Genomic DNA, 21,041 nt, shown 5'->3' on the forward strand with positions numbered 1-21,041 from the left:
GACAAAGCCCGGGTAATCTTAATAGCCCCATTTTGGCCCAAAAGAGCGTGGTTCCCGTGGCTGAGGAAGATGTCTCTCTGCCAACCGTGGATTCTTCCAGAATTGCCAGATCTGCTCTCCCAAGGCCCAATCCTCCATCCGTGAGTAGCCAACTTACATCTAGCGGCGTGGAGTTTGAGAGGTCGTTACTAAGGAGGAAGGGATTCTCTCAGGATCTAATAAATACACTCCTTAAGAGTAGGAAACCCGCTACAACAAACATCTATGTTAGAGTGTGGAGAAAATTTCTATCTAGTACAGGGGCTCAAATGGACCAAAAACCATGTATAAATCAGGTTCTTGAGTTTTTACAGAAAGGTCTAGAAATGGGTCTGGCCACAAGTACTCTGAGTTCAAGTATCGGCTCTGGGGGCGCTATATAATTTTAACTTGGCCAGCAATCACTGGATTTCTAGGTTTTTCAAAGCAGTGACTAGGTCCAGACCAACCATAAAACAAAAGTTAGTCCCATGGGACCTAAATCTGGTACTCTCAGCCTTAACGCAAGCCCCATTCGAGCCTATCGATACTATCCCTATAAAAATCCTTTTGATCAAAACGGCCCTCTTGGTGGCACTCACATCTGCAAGAAGGGTTAGTGATCTGCAGGCACTTTCCAGACATCCACCATACATGCAGTTTAGGGAGGATAGAGTAATCATGAGACCTGATCCCCTCTACCTTCCAAAAGTTGCTACAAAATTCCATAGATTACAAGAGGTAGTCCTACCTTCGTTTTGCTCTAATCCTACCAATGATAAAGAACGTAGATTTCATTCCTTAGATGTGAGAAGATGCCTCCTTAAATATATTTCCGTCTCGAATGATTGGAAAAAAGATAACTCCTTGTTTGTAGCTTATCAGGGAGTGAGGAAGGGTCTTAGGGCCCCTTCACACTGGTCGATTCTGCTACGATTACGACGCATTTGCGTCATATTCGACATCGCAGTACGAGCTCGTAGCCAGCGGTCACACTCTACGATGTTAACGCTTTTTCTGACGTAGTTGCGATGTGAACGTCACGCGTCGCAATCGTACGCTACCCTTCACACCGCCATAGTCCTACGACTCCGAGCGTGACGTATTACCAGCATGGGCGTGCTAAAACGTCACGCCCAATCAGGAGACAGGTATGCGGAAGCCCAACCCACGTAGTCGCATTACGAGCTCGTATGACCGCCGTCACATACTACGATTTCGACCGCCACAGCGAGACATTTACGACGAAAGAAAGTTCTGCTCTTTCTTTCACATCGTACGATGCTGGGCTGCGTCGCAAATCGTAACGCCATGTCACACTTTGCAACCTCGGAACGAGGACGGATAAACGTCACAAATCGAACGCTCGTTCAGACTTTGATTGCACAGTGTGAAGGGGCCCTTAGAGTATCTAAAAACACCTTAGCCAGATGGATCAGGGAGGCGATCTCTCTCGCTTATACCGCAGGTGGCAACGAAGTTCCAGATGGTATAAAAGCACACTCCACGAGGGCCGTAGCATCTTCATGGGCGGAGAGATCAGAAGTATCGATAGAAGACATATGTAAGGCGGCCACATGGTCTTCTCCATCTACTTTTCTTAAACACTACAGATTAGATCTGGGTAGTTCCTCAGACCTTACGTTTGGAAGAAGGGTACTTGAGGCTGTTATCCCTCCCTAATCTTCTTATTTTCTCTGAAAGTCTCTCGTTGTGCTGTCATGGCGACTGAATAAATACGTACGCTACTTACCTGGTAGCAGTGTTTTTTCAGGAGCCCATAACAGCACCCTTATATTCCCTGCCCTATTCTTTCTTTGATGTTGCAACACTTTTTTCGTGGTTTTTCCTCTTCCATGTTCACTCATATAATAAAATGTACATAATTGTATGCTGCATCTGTGTTACTAACCAAGGTGGTCCTCTCATGCTCTGGAACCAACTGACGTGGGAGAGAGGTACCGCCCTTTTTATGTCTGTAGATTTCCTGTCCCTGAAGGGCGGATTCCCTCTCTCGTTGTGCTGTCATGGGCTCCTGAAAAAACACTGCTACCAGGTAAGTAGCGTACGTATTTCCACAGCACAAATTCCCAAACTACTGTAATGATTTGCTGCCTGTCTTTATAAGCACTCTGCTACTATAGAGAGTAGAGCTGAAGGAGGGAGGATAGATGCTAAGTCTGGAGAAGAGGCTGGATGCTGAGGACGCAGTAGAACATTGCTGGGAAGGAAAGGGAGGTTGGATTCAGAAGGGATCGGAGCTGGCTGCTGAAAAGGAGGGAACAGCTGGATGCAGAAGAGATCGGAGCTGGCAACTGGAAAGGGAGGGGAAAGCTGGATGCAGAGCAGATCTGAGCTGGCTGCGGAAAAGGGAGAACGCGGTAAGCTGGATGCAGAAGAGATCTGAGCTGGCAACTGAAAAGTGAGGGGAAAGCTGGATGCACAGGAGATCTGAGCTGGCTGCGGAAAAGGGAGGGGAAAGCTGGATGCAGAAGAGATCGGAGCTGGCAACTGAAAAAAGAGGGGAAAGCTGGATGCAGAGAAGATCGGAGCTGGCAACTGAAAAGGGAGGGGGTAACTGGATGCAGAGGAGATCGGAGCTGGCTGCTGAAAAGGGAGGGGAAAGCTGGATGCAGAGGAGATCGGAGCTGGCAACTGAAAAGGGAGGGGAAAGCTGGATGCAGAAGAGATCGGAGCTGGCTGCTGAAAAGGGAAGGGGGTAAGCTGGATGCAGAAGAGATCGGAGCTGGCTGCTGAAAAGGGAGGGGAAAGCTGGATGCAGAAGAGATCGAAGCTGGCAACTGAAAAGGGAGGGGAAAGCTGGATGCAGAAGAGATCGGAGCTGGCTGCTGAAAAGGGAGGGGAAAGCTGGATGCAGAAGAGATCGGAGCTGGCTGCTGAAAAGGGGGGGCTAAGGTGGATGTAGAGGAGATTGGAGCTGGCTGCTGAAAAGCAGATGGTAGGCTTGATGCAGTGGAGAAATGGGCAGGCTACTAAGCAGGAGGGGAAAGAACTGCAGAGGAGGAGAAGTGCAACTGGGAAGCCCTGAGAGGGGTCTGTAATCAAGTGAGGGGGTGGAGGAAGATGACGGGACAGGCGTGTCAGAGCAAACCACACGTGTTGATACTGTATAGCAGTCTAAAGAACACCGTCTTGGTGCAGTGGGTGGGTCTGAGATCAGCAGCCAATTGGATGCAGTGAGGGGTAGGAGTTAGAGACGTGTGTGATGCGTGGTATCAGGAGTAAATGTCTGGTCTGAAGCAGGGCCGGCAGGAACCACAAAATATAAAAAGTAGCATGCCTTAAAGATAACTGCAGAGAGGTGAAAGGAAGCTCAAAATGTAAAATAAGGGGGGTTGCTCGGACAGCAAAATATTATTCTTCTGCCTGGAAAACCCCTTTTAGTACAAGCCACATATTTATGCAGTAATTGTGCTTTTATCTGTTTTTATGGGATTTGACTTTATACTTTTGGATATTATGTCTGCACAAAGAATAGATATATTAATTGGATATGTTCTCTTCAGTATGTCTTTTACAGGTGTGCAGGGGTTTTGTTTGTTTTATGATAGTATTTGAAACTAGTTGTTGTGCACTCCCTATTCTTGGCATCTCTGTAATCTAAAACAAGACATTTTTCTAATTAACAGAATTTGCATAAATGTACAAAATCATTTAAAAAAAAATGCTTTTTTTGGGGTATTTTGAACTGAGAGTCAAACAATAGTTAGAATAAGGTCACAGCACTATACTCTGTCTTGTCATCTAGCATAATAGACCATAGCACTTTAGAGAGCACTTTCCCGTCATCAAGATTAACAGGCCACAGCACTTTTATAGTGCAGTGTATCATCATCTGGAAGAATTGACTGTAGCACTGTATAAAAGACTGTCCTGTCCTCTAGACCAGGGGTGGGCAATTAATTTTCCCGATGGTCCACACGAGAGACCGTGACTGTTGTGGAGGGCCGAACCAGTAGGCAGAAATTAATTCTGCTCAATATTAATGTCAATATTTTTTAATTATTATATTATTGATAATTTTATTAATATTGTATCAGAATTGTACATTGAGCAGAATTAAGTATGCTGACCTCCCCCCCTATATATCGTTATATGCCTGTATACTGAGCAGAATTAAGTATGCCGACATCCCCCCTATATACACTGCATGAGCCCCAACAAGCCTCCCTATGTACTGCATGAGCCCCAACAAGCCTCCCTATATCCTACATGAGCCCCACACAGCCTCACCATATACTGCATGAGCCCCACGCAGCCTCCCTATATACACTGCATAAGCCCCACACAGCCTCCCTATATGCACTGCATAAGCCCCACACAGCCTCCCTATATGCACTGCATGAGCCCCACGCAACCTCCCTATATATACTGCATGAGCCCCACACAGCCTCCCTATATACTGCATGAGCCCCACACAGCCTCCCCATATACTGCATGAGCCCCACGCAGCCTCCCTATATACACTGCATGAGCCCCACACAGCCTCCCTATATACACTGCATGAGTCCCAACAAGCCTCCCTATATACTGCATGAGCCCCACACAGCCTCCCTATATGCACTGCATGAGCCCCACACAGCCTCCCTATACACTGCATGAGCCCCACACAGCCTCCCTATACACTGCATGAGCCCCACACAGCCTCCCTATATATACTGCATGAGCTCCACACAGCCTCCCTATGTGCACTGCATGAGCCCCAACAAGCCTCCCTATATACTGCATCAGCCCCAACAAGCCTCCCTATATACTGCATGAGCCCCACACACCCTCCCTGTATGCACTGCATGAGCCCCACGCAACCTCCCTATATATACTGCATGAGCCCCACACAGCCTCCCTATATACACTGCATGAGCCCCACACAGCCTCCCTATATACACTGCATGAGCCCCACACAGCCTCCCTATATACAGCATGAGCCCCACAAAGCCTCCCTATATACACTGCATGAGCCCCACACAGCCTCCCTATATGCACTGCATGAGCCCCACACAGACTCCCTATATGCACTGCATGAGCCCCACACAGCCTCCCTATATGCACTGCATGAGCCCCAACAAGCCTCCCTATATACTGCATGAGCCCCACACACCCTCCCTATATGCACTGCATGAGCCCCACACAGCCTCCCTATATACACTGCATGAGCCCCACACAGCCTCCCTATACACTGCATGAGCCCCACACAGCCTCCCTATATACTGCATGAGCCCCACACAGCCTCCCTATATGCACTGCATGAGCCCCACACAGCCTCCCTATATGCACTGCATGAGCCCCACACAGCCTCCCTATATGCACTGCATGAGCCCCACACAGCCTCCCTATATACACTGCATGAGCCCCACACAGCCTCCCTATATACACTGCATGAGCCCCACACAGCCTCCCTATATACACTGCATGAGCCCCACACAGCCTCCCTATATACTGCATGAGCCCCACACAGCCTCCCTATATACACTGCATGAGCCCCACACAGCCTCCCTATATGCACTGCATGAGCCCCACACAGCCTCCCTATATGCACTGCATGAGCCCCACACAGCCTCCCTATATGCACTGCATGAGCCCCACACAGCCTCCCTATATACACTGCATGAGCCCCACACAGCCTCCCTATATACACTGCATGAGCCCCACACAGCCTCCCTATATACACTGCATGAGCCCCACACAGCCTCCCTATATACACTGCATGAGCCCCACACAGCCTCCCTATATACACTGCATGAGCCCCACACAGCCTCACCATATACTGCATGAGCCCCACACAGCCTCCCTATATACGGCATGAGCCCCACACAGCCTCCCTATTCACTGCATGAGCCCCACACAGCCTCCCTATATGCACTGCATGAGCCCCACACATCCTCCCTATATGCACTGCATGAGCCCCACACAGCCTCCCTATATGCACTGCATGAGCCCCACACAGCCTCCCTATATACACTGCATGAGCCCCACACAGCCTCCCTATATACACTGCATGAGCCCCACACAGCCTCCCTATATACACTGCATGAGCCCCACACAGCCTCCCTATATACACTGCATGAGCCCCACACAGCCTCCCTATACAGGTCCTTCTCAAAAAATTAGCATATAGTGTTAAATTTCATTATTTACCATAATGTAATGATTACAATTAAACTTTCATATACTATAGATTCATTATCCACCAACTGAAATTTGTCAGGTCTTTTATTGTTTTAATACTGATGATTTTGGCATACAACTCCTGATAACCCAAAAAACCTGTCTCAATAAATTAGCATATTTCACCCGACCAATCAAATAAAAGTGTTTTTTAATAACAAACAAAAAAACCATCAAATAATAATGTTCAGTTATGCACTCAATACTTGGTCGGGAATCCTTTGGCAGAAATGACTGCTTCAATGCGGCGTGGCATGGAGGCAATCAGCCTGTGACACTGCTGAGATGTTATGGAGGCCCAGGATGCTTCAATAGCGGCCTTAAGCTCATCCAGAGTGTTGGGTCTTGCGTCTCTCAACTTTCTCTTCACAATATCCCACAGATTCTCTATGGGGTTCAGGTCAGGAGAGCTGGCAGGCCAATTGAGCACAGTAATACCATGGTCAGTAAACCATTTACCAGTGGTTTTGGCACTGTGAGCAGGTGCCAGGTCGTGCTGAAAAATGAAATCTTCATCTCCATAAAGCATTTCAGCCGATGGAAGCATGAAGTGCTCCAAAATCTCCTGATAGCTAGCTGCATTGACCCTGCCCTTGATGAAACACAGTGGACCAACACCAGCAGCTGACATGGCACCCCACACCATCACTGACTGTGGGTACTTGACACTGGACTTCAGGCATTTTGGCATTTCCTTCTCCCCAGTCTTCCTCCAGACTCTGGCACCTTGATTTCCGAATGACATGCAAAATTTGCTTTCATCAGCAAAAAGTACTTGGGACCACTTAGCAACAGTCCAGTGCTGCTTCTCTGTAGCCCAGGTCAGGCGCTTCTGCCGCTGTTTATGGTTCAAAAGTGGCTTTACCTGGGGAATGCGGCACATGTAGCCCATTTCCTGCACACGCCTGTGCACGGTGGCTCTGGATGTTTCCACACCAGACTCAGTCCACTGCTTCCTCAGGTTCCGGTCACCTCTTCTCGTTGTACAGCGTTTTCTGCCACATTGTTTCCTTCCAACAGACTTACCATTGAGGTGCCTTGATACAGCACTCTGGGAACAGCCTATTTGTTGAGAAATTTCTTTCTGGGTCTTACCCTCTTGCTTGAGGGTGTCAATGATGGCCTTCTTGACATCTGTCAGGTCGCTAGTCTTACCCATGATGGGGGTTTTGAGTAATGAACCAGGCAGGGAGTTTTTAAAAGCCTCAGGTATCTTTTGCATGTGTTTAGAGTTAATTAGTTGATTCAGAAGATTAGGGTAATAGGTCATTTAGAGAACCTTTTCTTGATATGCTAATTTATTGAGACAGGTTTTTTGGGTTATCAGGAGTTGTATGCCAAAATCATCAGTATTAAAACAATAAAAGACCTGACAAATTTCAGTTGGTGGATAATGAATCTATAGTATATGAAAGTTTAATTGTAATCATTACATTATGGTAAATAATGAAATTTAACACTATATGCTAATTTTTTGAGAAGGACCTGTATACACTGCATGAGCCCCACACAGCCTCCCTATATGCACTGCATGAGCCCCACACAGCCTCCCTATATGCACTGCATGAGCCCCACACAGCCTCCCTATATGCACTGCATGAGCCCCACACAGCCTCCCTATATGCACTGCATGAGCACCACACAGCCTCCCTATATGCACTGCATGAGCCCCACACAGCCTCCCTATATACACTGCATGAGCCCCACAAAGCCTCCCTATATATACTGCATGTCGCCACCATAGCCTCCCAATGTGCCGCATGTCACCCCCCCGCGTGTCCTGCGCCGTGTCACGCCCCCCGCGTGTCCTGCGCCGTGTCACGCCCCCCGCGTGTCCTGCGCCCTGTCACGCCCCCGCGTGTCCTGCGCCGTGTCACGCCCCCCGCTTGTCCTGCGCCGTGTCACGCCCCCCCGCGTGTCCTGCGCCGTGTCACGCCCCCCCGCGTGTCCTGCGCCGTGTCACGCCCCCCCGCGTGTCCTGCGCCGTGTCACGCCCCCCCCGCGTGTCCTGCGCCGTGTCACGCCCCCCCGCGTGTCCTGCGCCGTGTCACGCCCCCCCGCGTGTCCTGCGCCGTGTCACGCCCCCCCGCGTGTCCTGCGCCGTGTCACGCCCCCCGCGTGTCCTGCGCCGTGTCACGCCCCCCCGCGTGTCCTGCGCCGTGTCACGCCCCCCCGCGTGTCCTGCGCCGTGTCACGCCCCCCCGCGTGTCCTGCGCCGTGTCACGCCCCCCCGCGTGTCCTGCGCCGTCACGCCCCCGCGTGTCCTGCGCCGTGTCACGCCCCCCGCGTGTCCTGCGCCGTGTCACGCCCCCCGCGTGTCCTGCGCCGTGTCACGCCCCCCCGCGTGTCCTGCGCCGTGTCACGCCCCCCCCGCGTGTCCTGCGCCGTGTCACGCCCCCCCGCGTGTCCTGCGCCGTGTCACGCCCCCCCGCGTGTCCTGCGCCGTGTCACGCCCCCCGCGTGTCCTGCGCCGTGTCACGCCCCCCCGCGTGTCCTGCGCCGTGTCACGCCCCCCCGCGTGTCCTGCGCCGTCACGCCCCCGCGTGTCCTGCGCCGTGTCACGCCCCCCGCGTGTCCTGCGCCGTGTCACGCCCCCCGCGTGTCCTGCGCCGTGTCACGCCCCCCCGCGTGTCCTGCGCCGTGTCACGCCCCCCCCGCGTGTCCTGCGCCGTGTCACGCCCCCCCGCGTGTCCTGCGCCGTGTCACGCCCCCCCGCGTGTCCTGCGCCGTGTCACGCCCCCCGCGTGTCCTGCGCCGTGTCACGCCCCCCCGCGTGTCCTGCGCCGTGTCACGCCCCCCCGCGTGTCCTGCGCCGTGTCACGCCCCCCCGCGTGTCCTGCGCCGTGTCACGCCCCCCGCGTGTCCTGCGCCGTGTCACGCCCCCCCCGCGTGTTCTGCGCCATGTCGCCCCCCCCGCGTGTTCTGCGCCATGTCACCCCCCCCGCGTGTTCTGCGCCATGTCACCCCCCCCGCGTGTTCTGCGCCATGTCACCCCCCCGCATGTCCTGCGCCATGTCACCCCCCCGCATGTCCTGCGCCATGTCACCCCCATGCCCACCCAAATAGCCCACACACATAAGGGAAAAAAACCACAACATACTCACCTCTGTCCCGTTTCCTGGCGTTCTGCTTCTCTCCCTGCCTCTGGTGCGCTGACTCTCTGGAGTACACAGCTGATGCGATGAAATGACGTCATCGTGTCAGCTGTTTCACGCTCTGATTGAGCCGCGGTACACATGGAAACAGTGGGCATCGTGCGGCCCATGTACCTCTGATTTCCTGCCCCACGGCTATCTCGGTCTGCAGGTCAGACTGAGATAGCCAGAGGGCCGGATGTGGCCCGCGGGCCGCACTTTGCCCAGGTTTGCTCTAGACTAATAGGCCATAGCACTTTACAGTGCTTTACAGAGCTATGTCCTATCATCTAAAATTAAGTCATCGCGCTTTTCTGAGTATTTGTCACCTAGAATAATATGCCCTAGATCAGATTACTGCCCTGTATAGAGAGCTTGTATGCGAGCACATAGGCCCTCTGCTTCTGTACAATATAGCTGTTGGAGCTCTCCGCTGCCTCCCTCGCATATGGCACCATAGAAATAGTGATTCATGCTTTGATTCAGCATGCCTTGATTTATTTCTTATCAGATTTACATGGATGCCACACATGCAACTTTCTGACATATTTCAAGATAAAGGCGAAACAGTTGAATCTGATGCTTTTGTATTTGGAATTTTTGGGTTTAGTGCCTAATGACGACTGGGTTTATGTGATATGAAATGCTGCTCTGTTCCCAGGGCACATATAGACAGATCTGTATACAATATATCCATGTTTTGTTGGCCCCGTCAGCCTTTCTAATGACAATTGTTTTGCATCACCTTCTTAAAGGCACAATAATGTACCTATGATGACCATGTGGTCCTGGGATTTATCTTCTGTCACTACATTTCTTTGAGCACAGTAGTAACACAAAAGTATAACCTGCCACACAGTATAGTGGAAACTGCATCATGGCGTTGTCAAAGCAGCTGCAGAATGAATTTGAAGTTTTGTTAAATTTTTTAAATAACACTGGTTCTTGACATAAAGCAACCATATAAAAAAAATGCAATATGAATATGCCCAGATTGTAAGTAAATCCTTATCTTTTTATTTCAGAACTTTTTATTACTTGATGAGGTTTCAAAACCAGCAGTAGACCAGCCAGAAGAAAATGAGAAAGATCTGTTGGTCCAAATTCAAGATCTTACTTGTTATTGGGACACGGTAAGAAACATCCACAATGCATGAACCTGTCCTAAAGAGCAAGGTTTTCCGTCCTGATTCCAAGTGTTGATCGGATGGATCAACAATCAGAACGACAACTTTCCTCCCACTTTTTATAAAAAACACACAAACAAACAAAAAAAACCAAAAACTTGATTTATTGAACTCAGATCAAAAGTATGCAACAACTCAATTACAGAAAGAAACATTATGGATCCATGGTGTACATTTTTGTAAAGTTGGCTTATACAGGACACATGTATTCAATAGAAAACTGTAAATGGACATAAATAACATCAATACAATTACAAAATTAATATTGTAATATCCATATATCCTCAGCTCGGGAGCCAACTTCTCTCCATCTTCAGGGGTCAGAACCGTGGAAACATAACGGCTCAAATCACTCCACCAAGGTCAGAAGGCAGGTGGGACCTGAGGGTGTTTAAAAGAATAGGAGGTCCTAGGAGACGCACACCGTCCCTCTAACAATTTTAGTACATTTTTGAGGACCTCTATTTTTGTATATCAAACTTTCACAGGGAACTTCATTGAGAAAAGAAAAGGGTTCTATCCTCCACCCACCAAAGGGCTATCACTTTCCCGGCCAGGTAGAGAGGTTCCCTTTAGAGTCTTTATGGTACCATTATAATCGTATCTTTTGTAAGATACCCAATAAGCAGACCTCTGAGTGTGAGATGGGTATTCCCAAGATGTCTTTAAGTAATTCCAACATCTCTCCCCAAACTTTGCACACTTACGCAAGTATTTATGTTCATTTTGTTTTCTAAAATAGCATCTAAGTCCTTTTTAAACCATCAACTGTTCCCACCATGGTGAGCTCCTGAGGTAGACTATTCCACAGCCTTGTCTCTTCTGGAGAGTGAAGGTATTTTTGTTTAGGCAGAGGGAGTGCCGCCTGGTCTTTTGAGGGGATTTTACATTTAGGAATTACATGTTTTACGTGGGCCATTTATATACTGGTCCACATTAATCTTTCTTTGTCTTTCTGCCCTTATTTGTCTCTTTTTCAAACTAAAAAAAATCTAATTATTTGATTCTTTCCTTCCTAACTAAGATCCTCCATGCCCCTTATTGGTTTTGTTTTGTGGCTTGTATTAGTATATTTTTATTTAGTTTTTTAATTTGAAGGCACAATTTCTATGAACTCTGGTACCTATAACTGGACTCCATATTCCAGATTACATGCTTGTTATTCAGAAGTTACCTAATGTTTCTGCTTTTTTTTTTCTTGGTTTGCTTGTGCAGTTCATGGGCTACATTACATACGTCACTGATTAATGAATCATTCCCTGCCTTAAGGAAGAATAAGAAGACTTAATTCATTTATTCCATATAAATAGGTTCAAAAATAGATACAAATCAAATCGGATTAGACGCGAGAGAGAAGAAAGTCTTGAAAGCTTGCCATTGATCATCTTTTCAGTCTACTTGAATATTACAAATAAATAAAAATAAATATATAGTGAAGAAAATAAGTATTTGTCAGTATGTAAACTTACAAAATCAGCAAGGGATCAAAGATATGAACAGTCTATAATTTTAAGGGTAGTTTAATGTTTACATTGAGAGATAGAATACCAAAAATAAAATCCAAAAAATCACATTGTATAAATGATGTAAATTTATTTGCATTTTGCAGTGAGAAATAAGTATTTGATCCCTCTGGCAAACAAGACTTAGTACTTGGTGGCAAAAACCTTGTTGGTAAGCACAGCAGTCAGATGTTTTTTGTAGCCGATGGTGAGGTTTGCGCACATGTCAGGAGCAGTCCACGTGCACCTTACCACTATAGCGTGCAGCCCACCTGCGCCTTACAACTGTAGCGTGCATCCCACCTGCGCCTTGCCACTGTAGCGTGCAACCCACCTGCACCTTTCCACTGTAGCGTGCAACCCACCTGCACCTTTCCACTGTAGCGTGCAACCCCCTGCACCTTTCCACTGTAGCGTGCAACCCCCTGCACCTTTCCACTGTAGCGTGCAACCCCCTGCACCTTTCCACTGTAGCATGCAGCCCACCTGCACCTTACCACTGTAGCATGCCACCCACCTGCACCTTACCACTGTAGCATGCAAACGACCTGCACCTTACCACTTTAGCGTGCAACCCACCTGCATCTTACCACTGTAGCATGCAACCCACCTGCATCTTACCACTGTAGCATGCAACCCACCTGCACCTTACCACTGTAGCGTGCAGTCCACCTGCACCTTACCACTGTAGCATGCAAACGGCCTGCACCTTACCACTTTAGCGTGCAACCCACCTGCACCTTTCCACTGTAGCGTGCAACCCACCTGCACCTTTCCACTGTAGCGTGCAACCCACCTGCACCTTTCCACTGTAGCGTGCAACCCACCTGCACCTTTCCACTGTAGCGTGCAACCCACCTGCACCTTTCCACTGTAGCGTGCAACCCACCTGCACCTTTCCACTGTAGCGTGCAACCCACCTGCACCTTTCCACTGTAGCGTGCAACCCACCTGCACCTTTCCACTGTAGCGTGCAGCCCACCTGCACCTTTCCACTGTAGCGTGCAGCCCACCTGCACCTTTCCACTGTAGCGTGCAACCCACCTGCACCTTTCCACTGTAGCGTGCAACCCACCTGCACCTTTCCACTGTAGCGTGCAACCCACCTGCACCTTTCCACTGTAGCGTGCAGCCCACCTGCACCTTTCCACTGTAGCGTGCAACCCACCTGCACCTTTCCACTGTAGCGTGCAACCCACCTGCACCTTTCCACTGTAGCGTGCAACCCACCTGCACCTTTCCACTGTAGCGTGCAACCCACCTGCACCTTTCCACTGTAGCGTGCAACCCACCTGCACCTTTCCACTGTAGCGTGCAACCCACCTGCAACTTTCCACTGTAGCGTGCAACCCACCTGCACCTTTCCACTGTAGCGTGCAGCCCACCTGCACCTTTCCACTGTAGCGTGCAGCCCACCTGCACCTTTCCACTGTAGCGTGCAGCCCACCTGCACCTTACAATTTGTGTTTTAAAGTCTACATATACCTTAGCAGAGGGTTTAATTTATTGTTCATTTGTTTCCTAATTGAAGAGCAAGTTTTTATTTTGTCTACATTTAAAAATGTTCTATAATTTGGCTTCAGAGTGTCTGTCAGTCCTTTATGCCTTGCAGAAATGTTGCAAACCTGTCAGATCATCTGCCCTTGACGGTTATCTACTTTTCTGCTCTCTGTAAGTTGTAGAGAACTTCAGCCTACTCGGATCGATGATGACTAGAGATGAGATGCAGCGAGGACACTGGAAGTCAATAGGAGAATATCTATGGGCAAACCAACAATGAAATCACTGGACTTGGTCTTCAAATCGAGGAATATTTCACTGGCAACGAAGATACGGCACATACATAGTTTGGACTTTTCTGTGGTAAAATGGATGCGGAGTCTGGACTATAGAGAAACAAGACAGAAAAAGAATTGATGCCTTCAAAATGTGGATATTATTAATATCATGGATGGCAAGAAGAACAAACAAATACATCTTGGAAATAATAAAGCCAGACATGTCACTTGAAGCAGGGATCACCAAGCCATGACTTGCCTATTTTGACACATCATACAAAGACCTCAATCACTGGAAAAGGACTTCATGGTCAGAAACTAGAAGGAACAAGGTGAAGAGGAAGGCCAGCAACCCAATGGCTTGATAATATCAAGATAATGGCAAAGAAAACTATGGTGGACCTATCTAGGCTTGCACAAGATGACTTTTTTTTTTTTTTCTCGTACAGTTCGTTCATCCATCAAGTTGCTATAGCTCAAGACTGAGGTAGAGGCTGTTAAAGGATAAATCAATTCTGTGTTTTCATTCAGATGTTAGTGATTTTTCTTTTACGCTGAAAATGAACTGATTTTCTTCAGTTTTTGGTCTGCATATCACTTTCACGATCAGTTTAATCAGTTTTTTTTTATGTATTTTACACAGCTCAGATCCCACTTTCTCTCTCTCCTCCTCAAACCGTATAATTGAAAAAAATATAATTCTTTCCATCAAACAAACCATATTAAATTGAATATGGCTCTTGGAATGCAAGGGTTAGAAATATGGTAACATTTTATGGCGTCCTGATGAAGGTAAAAATAAAGATGGTTCCTAAGAGGTTAAGAATTTCCTGTATCTTTCTGGTTTCTAGGCCTCTTGTGTAACTCTATAATTACAGTTTGAGCCCAGGTGTTCAAAACAAAGACCTTGTAAATCTTTGTAATAGAGGTCACTATATTCCAGTGTCCTGAGAACGATGATCGTTTTGAGCGGTTTTCTGCAGTTGTGTAGTGAAGTGCTTCATCTAAAGAGGACCTGTTGTCACCAGATAAAAAATGGCCAGTTTTTGCTCTTCTTTTATTCTCCCTGCTTCCCACAGTGTTTCAGGTCTTGATGCTATATGGACAAGGATACAATTCTTTTTGCACATCCATATGCTTGAATAGGCGAGTCTCATCCAAACTAACAAACTGTTCACACAACCTTATTATCAGTCTAAGGGTGAAAATAAATCATTAGGGCATATATAAGGTGTCCTCTTTACTGACGATGCATGATCATTTGTGCGCTGTAGTCACAGGGCGCTCGGCAGATAATTCACAAGGGACATGACTTGTTGCCCACCTGGGCATACTGAGTAGAGGTTGTAGTGCATTGAATTCTGTCACTAAGATTCTGTAATGAAAAACTGCAGTGACAGAACGTAGAAACATTTACTACAACTTTAAAGTCAAAGCAAAATTTAGGAGTGTAGAAAATGGCCAATCCCTAAATACGGTACCTACGGTACATTGTACCCAGCTAGATATAATAGGTTTTCACAGCCCCGTAAATAAATGCTTTTCTGTCCCCTTTCAGATGGCCTTATTACCCATATGCTACCCTGACAATAGAGAAAATTTTTAAAGGAACTTAAAGGGGTTAGCAGTTTTCTTAACAATTGGACCAGCACTTGCGTGCATACATATGTGCTGGAGGAGAAGTGTGGGACCAGGACTGTCCAGCTTCATCCTTCAATTGTAAAACTCCTCACATGGGAAAGCTGCTTTTGTATTGGAGGAAGATACAGGTGCTTCTCACAAAACTAGAATATCATCAAAAAGTAAATTTATTTCAGTTCTTCAATACAAAAAGTGAAACTCATACATTGTATAGAGTCATTACAATCAGAGTGATTGGCTTACAGCCAATGAAAACACAAAAGTCATTATCTCAGTAAATTAGAAAATTGCATCAAGAGCCACCACACATAGGTATCCAGGACATGGGTACATATAGAAAAAAAGGGAACAGCACAATATCTACTTATCTTCGGGTGCAAGGCCCCCAGGATAACAGTCCATATATCCAGGCTGGTCAATATTTCGAAAAAACGAGGCAGAACTCCTTCATTGCAGTGTTTAGACGTGCAGGATTTTAATCAACCCACTTGTCTGGGTGACGTTTCGGCTCAGACTGAGCCTTTCTCAAGCAATGGGTGTTACAATACGGTGCCAATTTATAGTAATCCCAACAACAATTACAGCCATAGAGAATATACATATCATACAGTGTGTTTTTTTTTACATATTATACTCATAATTCTAAACCAATAACATAAGGTGCATCAGTGTAAAGTGCTCCTGTAAAATGTTTTATAAAATTATCCCTTTGTTCAGATCACTTATTTGATATGCTAATTGATCATTCATCATAATATTTCACTTACATATATTTTGACTGTGGAGAACTCATGTACCGCATGACGGACGCCATTCACTTTGCTCAGCGTCTAATAGTAGTTACTGCGCATGTCCAAGCGCGTCATGAGTGTAGAGGATTGCCGACCAATCAAAAACCATGGGGTGTATATTACAATGTGCTCGTGCAAAGGCGCATAGAGACGCCATACCGCTGCAGTGCGCTTGCGCATAAGTGCATAGGCGTCCGAAACCGCCATATTGGTTGTGGCTTACACATACTAGACTTGCGCTGCTTGGCCACAACTTCAGGACTTATATATGGCCACACTGATCCTAGAACAGATCAGTCCTTCTCCGCAATCTACTAAGTCGCCTGCACTATATTGCGTATCAACTTATGTACGACTTTAGAGAAAGTATATTAACATTATACAGGGGCCATCTTTAAAAACATGTTTAAAAACATTTCCAGTTCAACCATTATGTGGGTATTTTAAACCTACCCTGACAACCCGGACGGCACCTTATTCAGGCTGTCTCCGGGCGCCACATAGCGTCCAAATGCCCCAGTTAACCCCTCCAAGTCAGCTGTTACAGATGAGACAGCTACAAGGTATTATAACCCTTACATATAATTCCATTCTTTAAACTAGGCCCTTATAAAGCATATACGGACGCCTATGCACTTGTGCGCAAGCGCACTGCAGTGGTATGGCGTCTCTATGTACCTTTGCACGAGCGCATTGTAATATACACCCCGTGGTTTTTGATTGGTCGGCAATCCTCTACCCTCATGACGCGCTTGGACATGCGCAGTAACTACTATTAGACGCTGAGCAAAGTGAATGGCGTCCGTCATGCGGTACATGAGTTCTCCACAGTCAAAATATATGTAAGTGAAATATTATGATGAATGATCAATTAGCATATCAAATAAGTGATCTGAACAAAGGGATAATTTTATAAAACATTTTACAGGAGCACGAAGCACTTTACACTGATGCACCTTATGTTATTGGTTTAGAATTATGAGTATAATATGTAAAAAAAACACACTGTATGATATGTATATTCTCTATGGCTGTAATTATTGTTGGGATTACTATAAATTGGCACCGTATTGTAACACCCATTGCTTGAGAAAGGCTCAGTCTGAGCCGAAACGTCGCCCAGACAAGTGGGTTGATTAAAATCCTGCACGTCTAAACACTGCAATGAAGGAGTGCTGCCTCGTTTTTTCTAAATATTATCCTGGACATGGGCTACAAGTGTCGCATTCCTTGTGTCAAGCCACTCATGACCAATAGACAATGTCAGAAGTCTTACCTGGGCCAAGGAGAAAAATAACTGGATTGTTGCTCCGTGGTCCAAGGTGGTGTTTTCAGATGAAAGTAAATTTTGAATTTCATTTGGAAATCAAGGTCCCAGAGTCTGGAGGAAGAGTTCAGAGGTACACAATCCAAGCTGCTGGAAGTCTAGTATGAAGTTTCCACAATCCGTTTTGGTTTGGGGGACCATGTTGGTGTAAGTCCACTGTGTTTTATCAAGACCAAAGTCAGTGCAGCCGTCTACCAGGAAATTTTAGAGCACTTCATGCTTCCTCTGCCGACACGCTTTTTTGGAGATGGAAATTTCATTCTCCCGCAGGACCTGGACACCGCCAAAAGTACCAATACCTTTACAAACAACAGTATCACTATGCTTGCTTGATTGGCAGCAAACTCGCCTAATCGTAACCCCATAGAGAATCTATGGGGTACTGTCAAGAGGAAGATGAGACACCAGACCCAACAATGCAGACAAGCTGAAGGCTGCTATCAAAGCAACCTGGGCTTCCATAACACCTCAGCAGTGCCACAGGCTGATCGCCTCCCTGCCACAGCACATTGAAGCAATGATTGATGCAAATGGAGCCCGACCAAGTATTGAGTGCATTTACTGAACATACATTTCAGTAGGCCAACATTTTGGATTTTAAAATAATTTTTCAAGCTTTATCTCAGTAAATTAGAATACTTTATAATGACTTTTGGGTTTTCATTGTCTGTAAGCCATAATCCTCAACATTAACAGAAGTACACATGTGAAATGGATCACTCTGTTTGTAATGACTCTATATAATTAGGTTCAGTTTTTGTATTGAAGAACTGAAATAAATTAACTTTTTGATATTCTAATTTAGGCTACTTTCACACTAGCGTCGGACGACGCACGACGAATTGCGTCGTTGCTACGTACCGACGCTAGCAGTGAATGCGCGGCACAACGGAGGCAGCGGATGCTTTTTTTTCAACGCATCCGCTGCCCCATTGTGAGGTGCGGGGAGGCGGGGCAGAGAACGACGCACCAAAAAACTTTACAAGCAACGTTTTTTGGTGGCGACGATCCGACGCAACCGTTGCACGACGGTTGCGACGTGTGGCAATGCGTGGCAATGCGTCGCTAATGCATGTCAATGGAGAAAAAACGCATCCTGCAAGTACTTTTGCAGGATGCGTTTTTTCAACTAAACGACGCATAGCGACGTGCAGTGCACGACGCTAGTGTGAAAGTAGCCTTAGTGAGAAGCACCTGTAGGTGCTGTTGGGGGGGAAACAAGCACACAAAATAGGGTAAAACCCTCATGGAGAAGGGTATAAAAATATTCATCAGTTGTGCTCACCTGGGACGCAACCCCTATAATGACCTCAGATACCAATTGCAGTCCCTGAGGGAGGATTCCATCTGATAGTTTTCCAAGTAGGGATAAAAACTCGTTAAAAACAGTTGCTGCGCTGCTGGAAATAGGAGTTTTTTGCAGCGGCAGTCTTAAAGGTTCCCTTATTCCACCGTGCGTTTGAATGCTGCATTGGCATCCTTTTCAAGTGAAAAAGTTGGTTTACAATGATTAAATAATCTGAGTCTTTACAAAGCCTTTAGGTTTCGTTCCCACAATGAACTTTTGTGGAGTTTTTATCACATATGTTCTGCACCTAACTAGGTAAAATAGGCTTTTTTACATTAGTTTTTTTGTCTCATGTTGGTATGTCACATTTTAAATAAAGTTGCTTTTGTCTTTCATACTTCTTGATACTCACAAAAGTTTGTTTTTTTTATATTCCTTTGTGGATTACATGTGTTTTTCATGCGTTTCCACAGCAGACATGCACCAACAATGCATGTATATTTTTTTTTTACCTGTGGATTTTCTGAATCCAATTAAAAGAGAAATTGACATGTGGATTTGAAACGCGCACTGCCTGTCAACTGGCACTGAGTAAGAAAGAAGCACAGGGCATGAGGTTTCTATATATCCATCCACTTTGCTGGAACTGTAAGAAGCTGCGTTGTTAATGCAGTGAAAATCTATAGCATCAGAAATGCACCAAAAATGTGTCCTAGGCGCAGAGCCCAAAGATTTGTCTGTATCCATATACATTGCTGTAGTATATAGATGTAATGAAGGGTAGATGCTCAGTGAAAGGGGGTTTACCAGTTTCTGAAAACCGCTGTCCCTGGGTCAAGTGCTGAAGTTCTGCTGCTTCTTTATGTGTTTGTTATTGTCTGCAGCGCTGATGTGACATCAATAGCGCTGTCGCCAATCAGAGTCCAGCCCTGGACCTGGGAGCGTGAGTACATTTTTTTTTTTTTTTTTTTTAATTTTTTTAAACCAACTATGGAGACAGGATTTTTTTTTTTTTTGTTTGTTTTTTTAAAGTCCTTTAACCCCTTACCGACCTCCGCCGTACTATTACTGTGGAGGTCGGATCCCCTGCTTTGATGTTGGCTCTGGCGGTGAGCCCGCACCAAAGCCGGGACATGTCAGCTGTTTTGTACAGCTGACATCTGCCCGCAATAGCGGCGGGTGAAATCACGATTCACCCACCACTATTAACTAGTTAAATGCCGCTGTCAAACGCTGACAGAGGCATTTAACTACCGCTTCCGGCCGCGCCACTGGAAATGATCACATCGCTGATCCCCGTCACATGATCGGGGGTCAGCGATGCATCAGCATAGTAATCAGAGGTCTCCTTGAGACCTCTATGGTTACTGATGCCGGTTTGCTGTGAGAGCCACCCAGTGGTCGGCGCTCATAGCAAGCCTGTAATTAAGCTACATAGGAGCGATCTGATGATCGCTGCTATGTAGCAGAGCCGATCGGGCTATGCCAGCTTCTAGCCTCCCATGGAGGCAATTGAAGCATGGCAAAAGTTAAAAAAAAAAAAATATATATATATATATATATATCGTATATAAGTTTAAATCACCCCCTTTCGCCCCATCTAATATATAAAGCTGTGTGTACGCATGTGTGTGCGTGCGTGTGTGTGTATGTCCGGGATTGGCATCTGAACCGTCGCAGCTACAGGCACAAAATTTTGCACAGTCACACGTCTGGACCCCGAGAGCGTCAAAGCTATGTTGTGAGGTGAAATTTTAACCCCGCACTTTCCAATTCACCAAACAATTTTGCCCCTATCTACATAATGGGGAAAAAATGAAAGGAAAAGTGTTGGAGGCAAATTAACAGCTGCCAGATGTGAACAAGGGGGACTTAAAGAATGAGAGCGATGGCGCCAAAGAGTATATACTGTACAGTTGCTAAGGTGGGGCCCCGACATGGGATAATCACCACACCACCACGGGGATATGAACACACACACAAAATGCGCCACACACTACCACGTGCTCGAACACATATACCACCCTCAGCGCACATTTCACCACATAAAAGTCGTTATAATAGATGAATGTGGATAAAATCTGCGCTGCTGTGACAAATAATGAATCCAGATATAGTTGTAAGGTGTTCAGGTGGTTTATTCAACGCGTAGATATGCTATCTTTGTGTGGAAACTTCCTGAAGAAGAA

General features: G+C 46.6%; 1 protein-coding gene across 3 annotated transcripts in view; it reads left to right on the forward strand.

Annotated features, from left to right (window-relative positions):
* ABCC4 (ATP binding cassette subfamily C member 4 (PEL blood group)) overlaps positions 1-21,041 on the forward strand; it is a 376,997-nt gene that overhangs the window by 77,128 nt on the left and 278,828 nt on the right. For all 3 annotated transcript variants that reach the window (XM_077297155.1, XM_077297157.1, XM_077297156.1), the window contains exon 9: positions 10,364-10,471. In XM_077297155.1, the coding sequence (XP_077153270.1) occupies positions 10,364-10,471 (108 nt within the window). The remainder of the gene's footprint in view (positions 1-10,363; positions 10,472-21,041) is intronic.

The sequence above is a fragment of the Ranitomeya variabilis genome, chromosome 3 (genome assembly GCF_051348905.1).
Source record: "Ranitomeya variabilis isolate aRanVar5 chromosome 3, aRanVar5.hap1, whole genome shotgun sequence".
Classification (NCBI taxonomy): Eukaryota; Metazoa; Chordata; class Amphibia; order Anura; family Dendrobatidae; genus Ranitomeya; species Ranitomeya variabilis.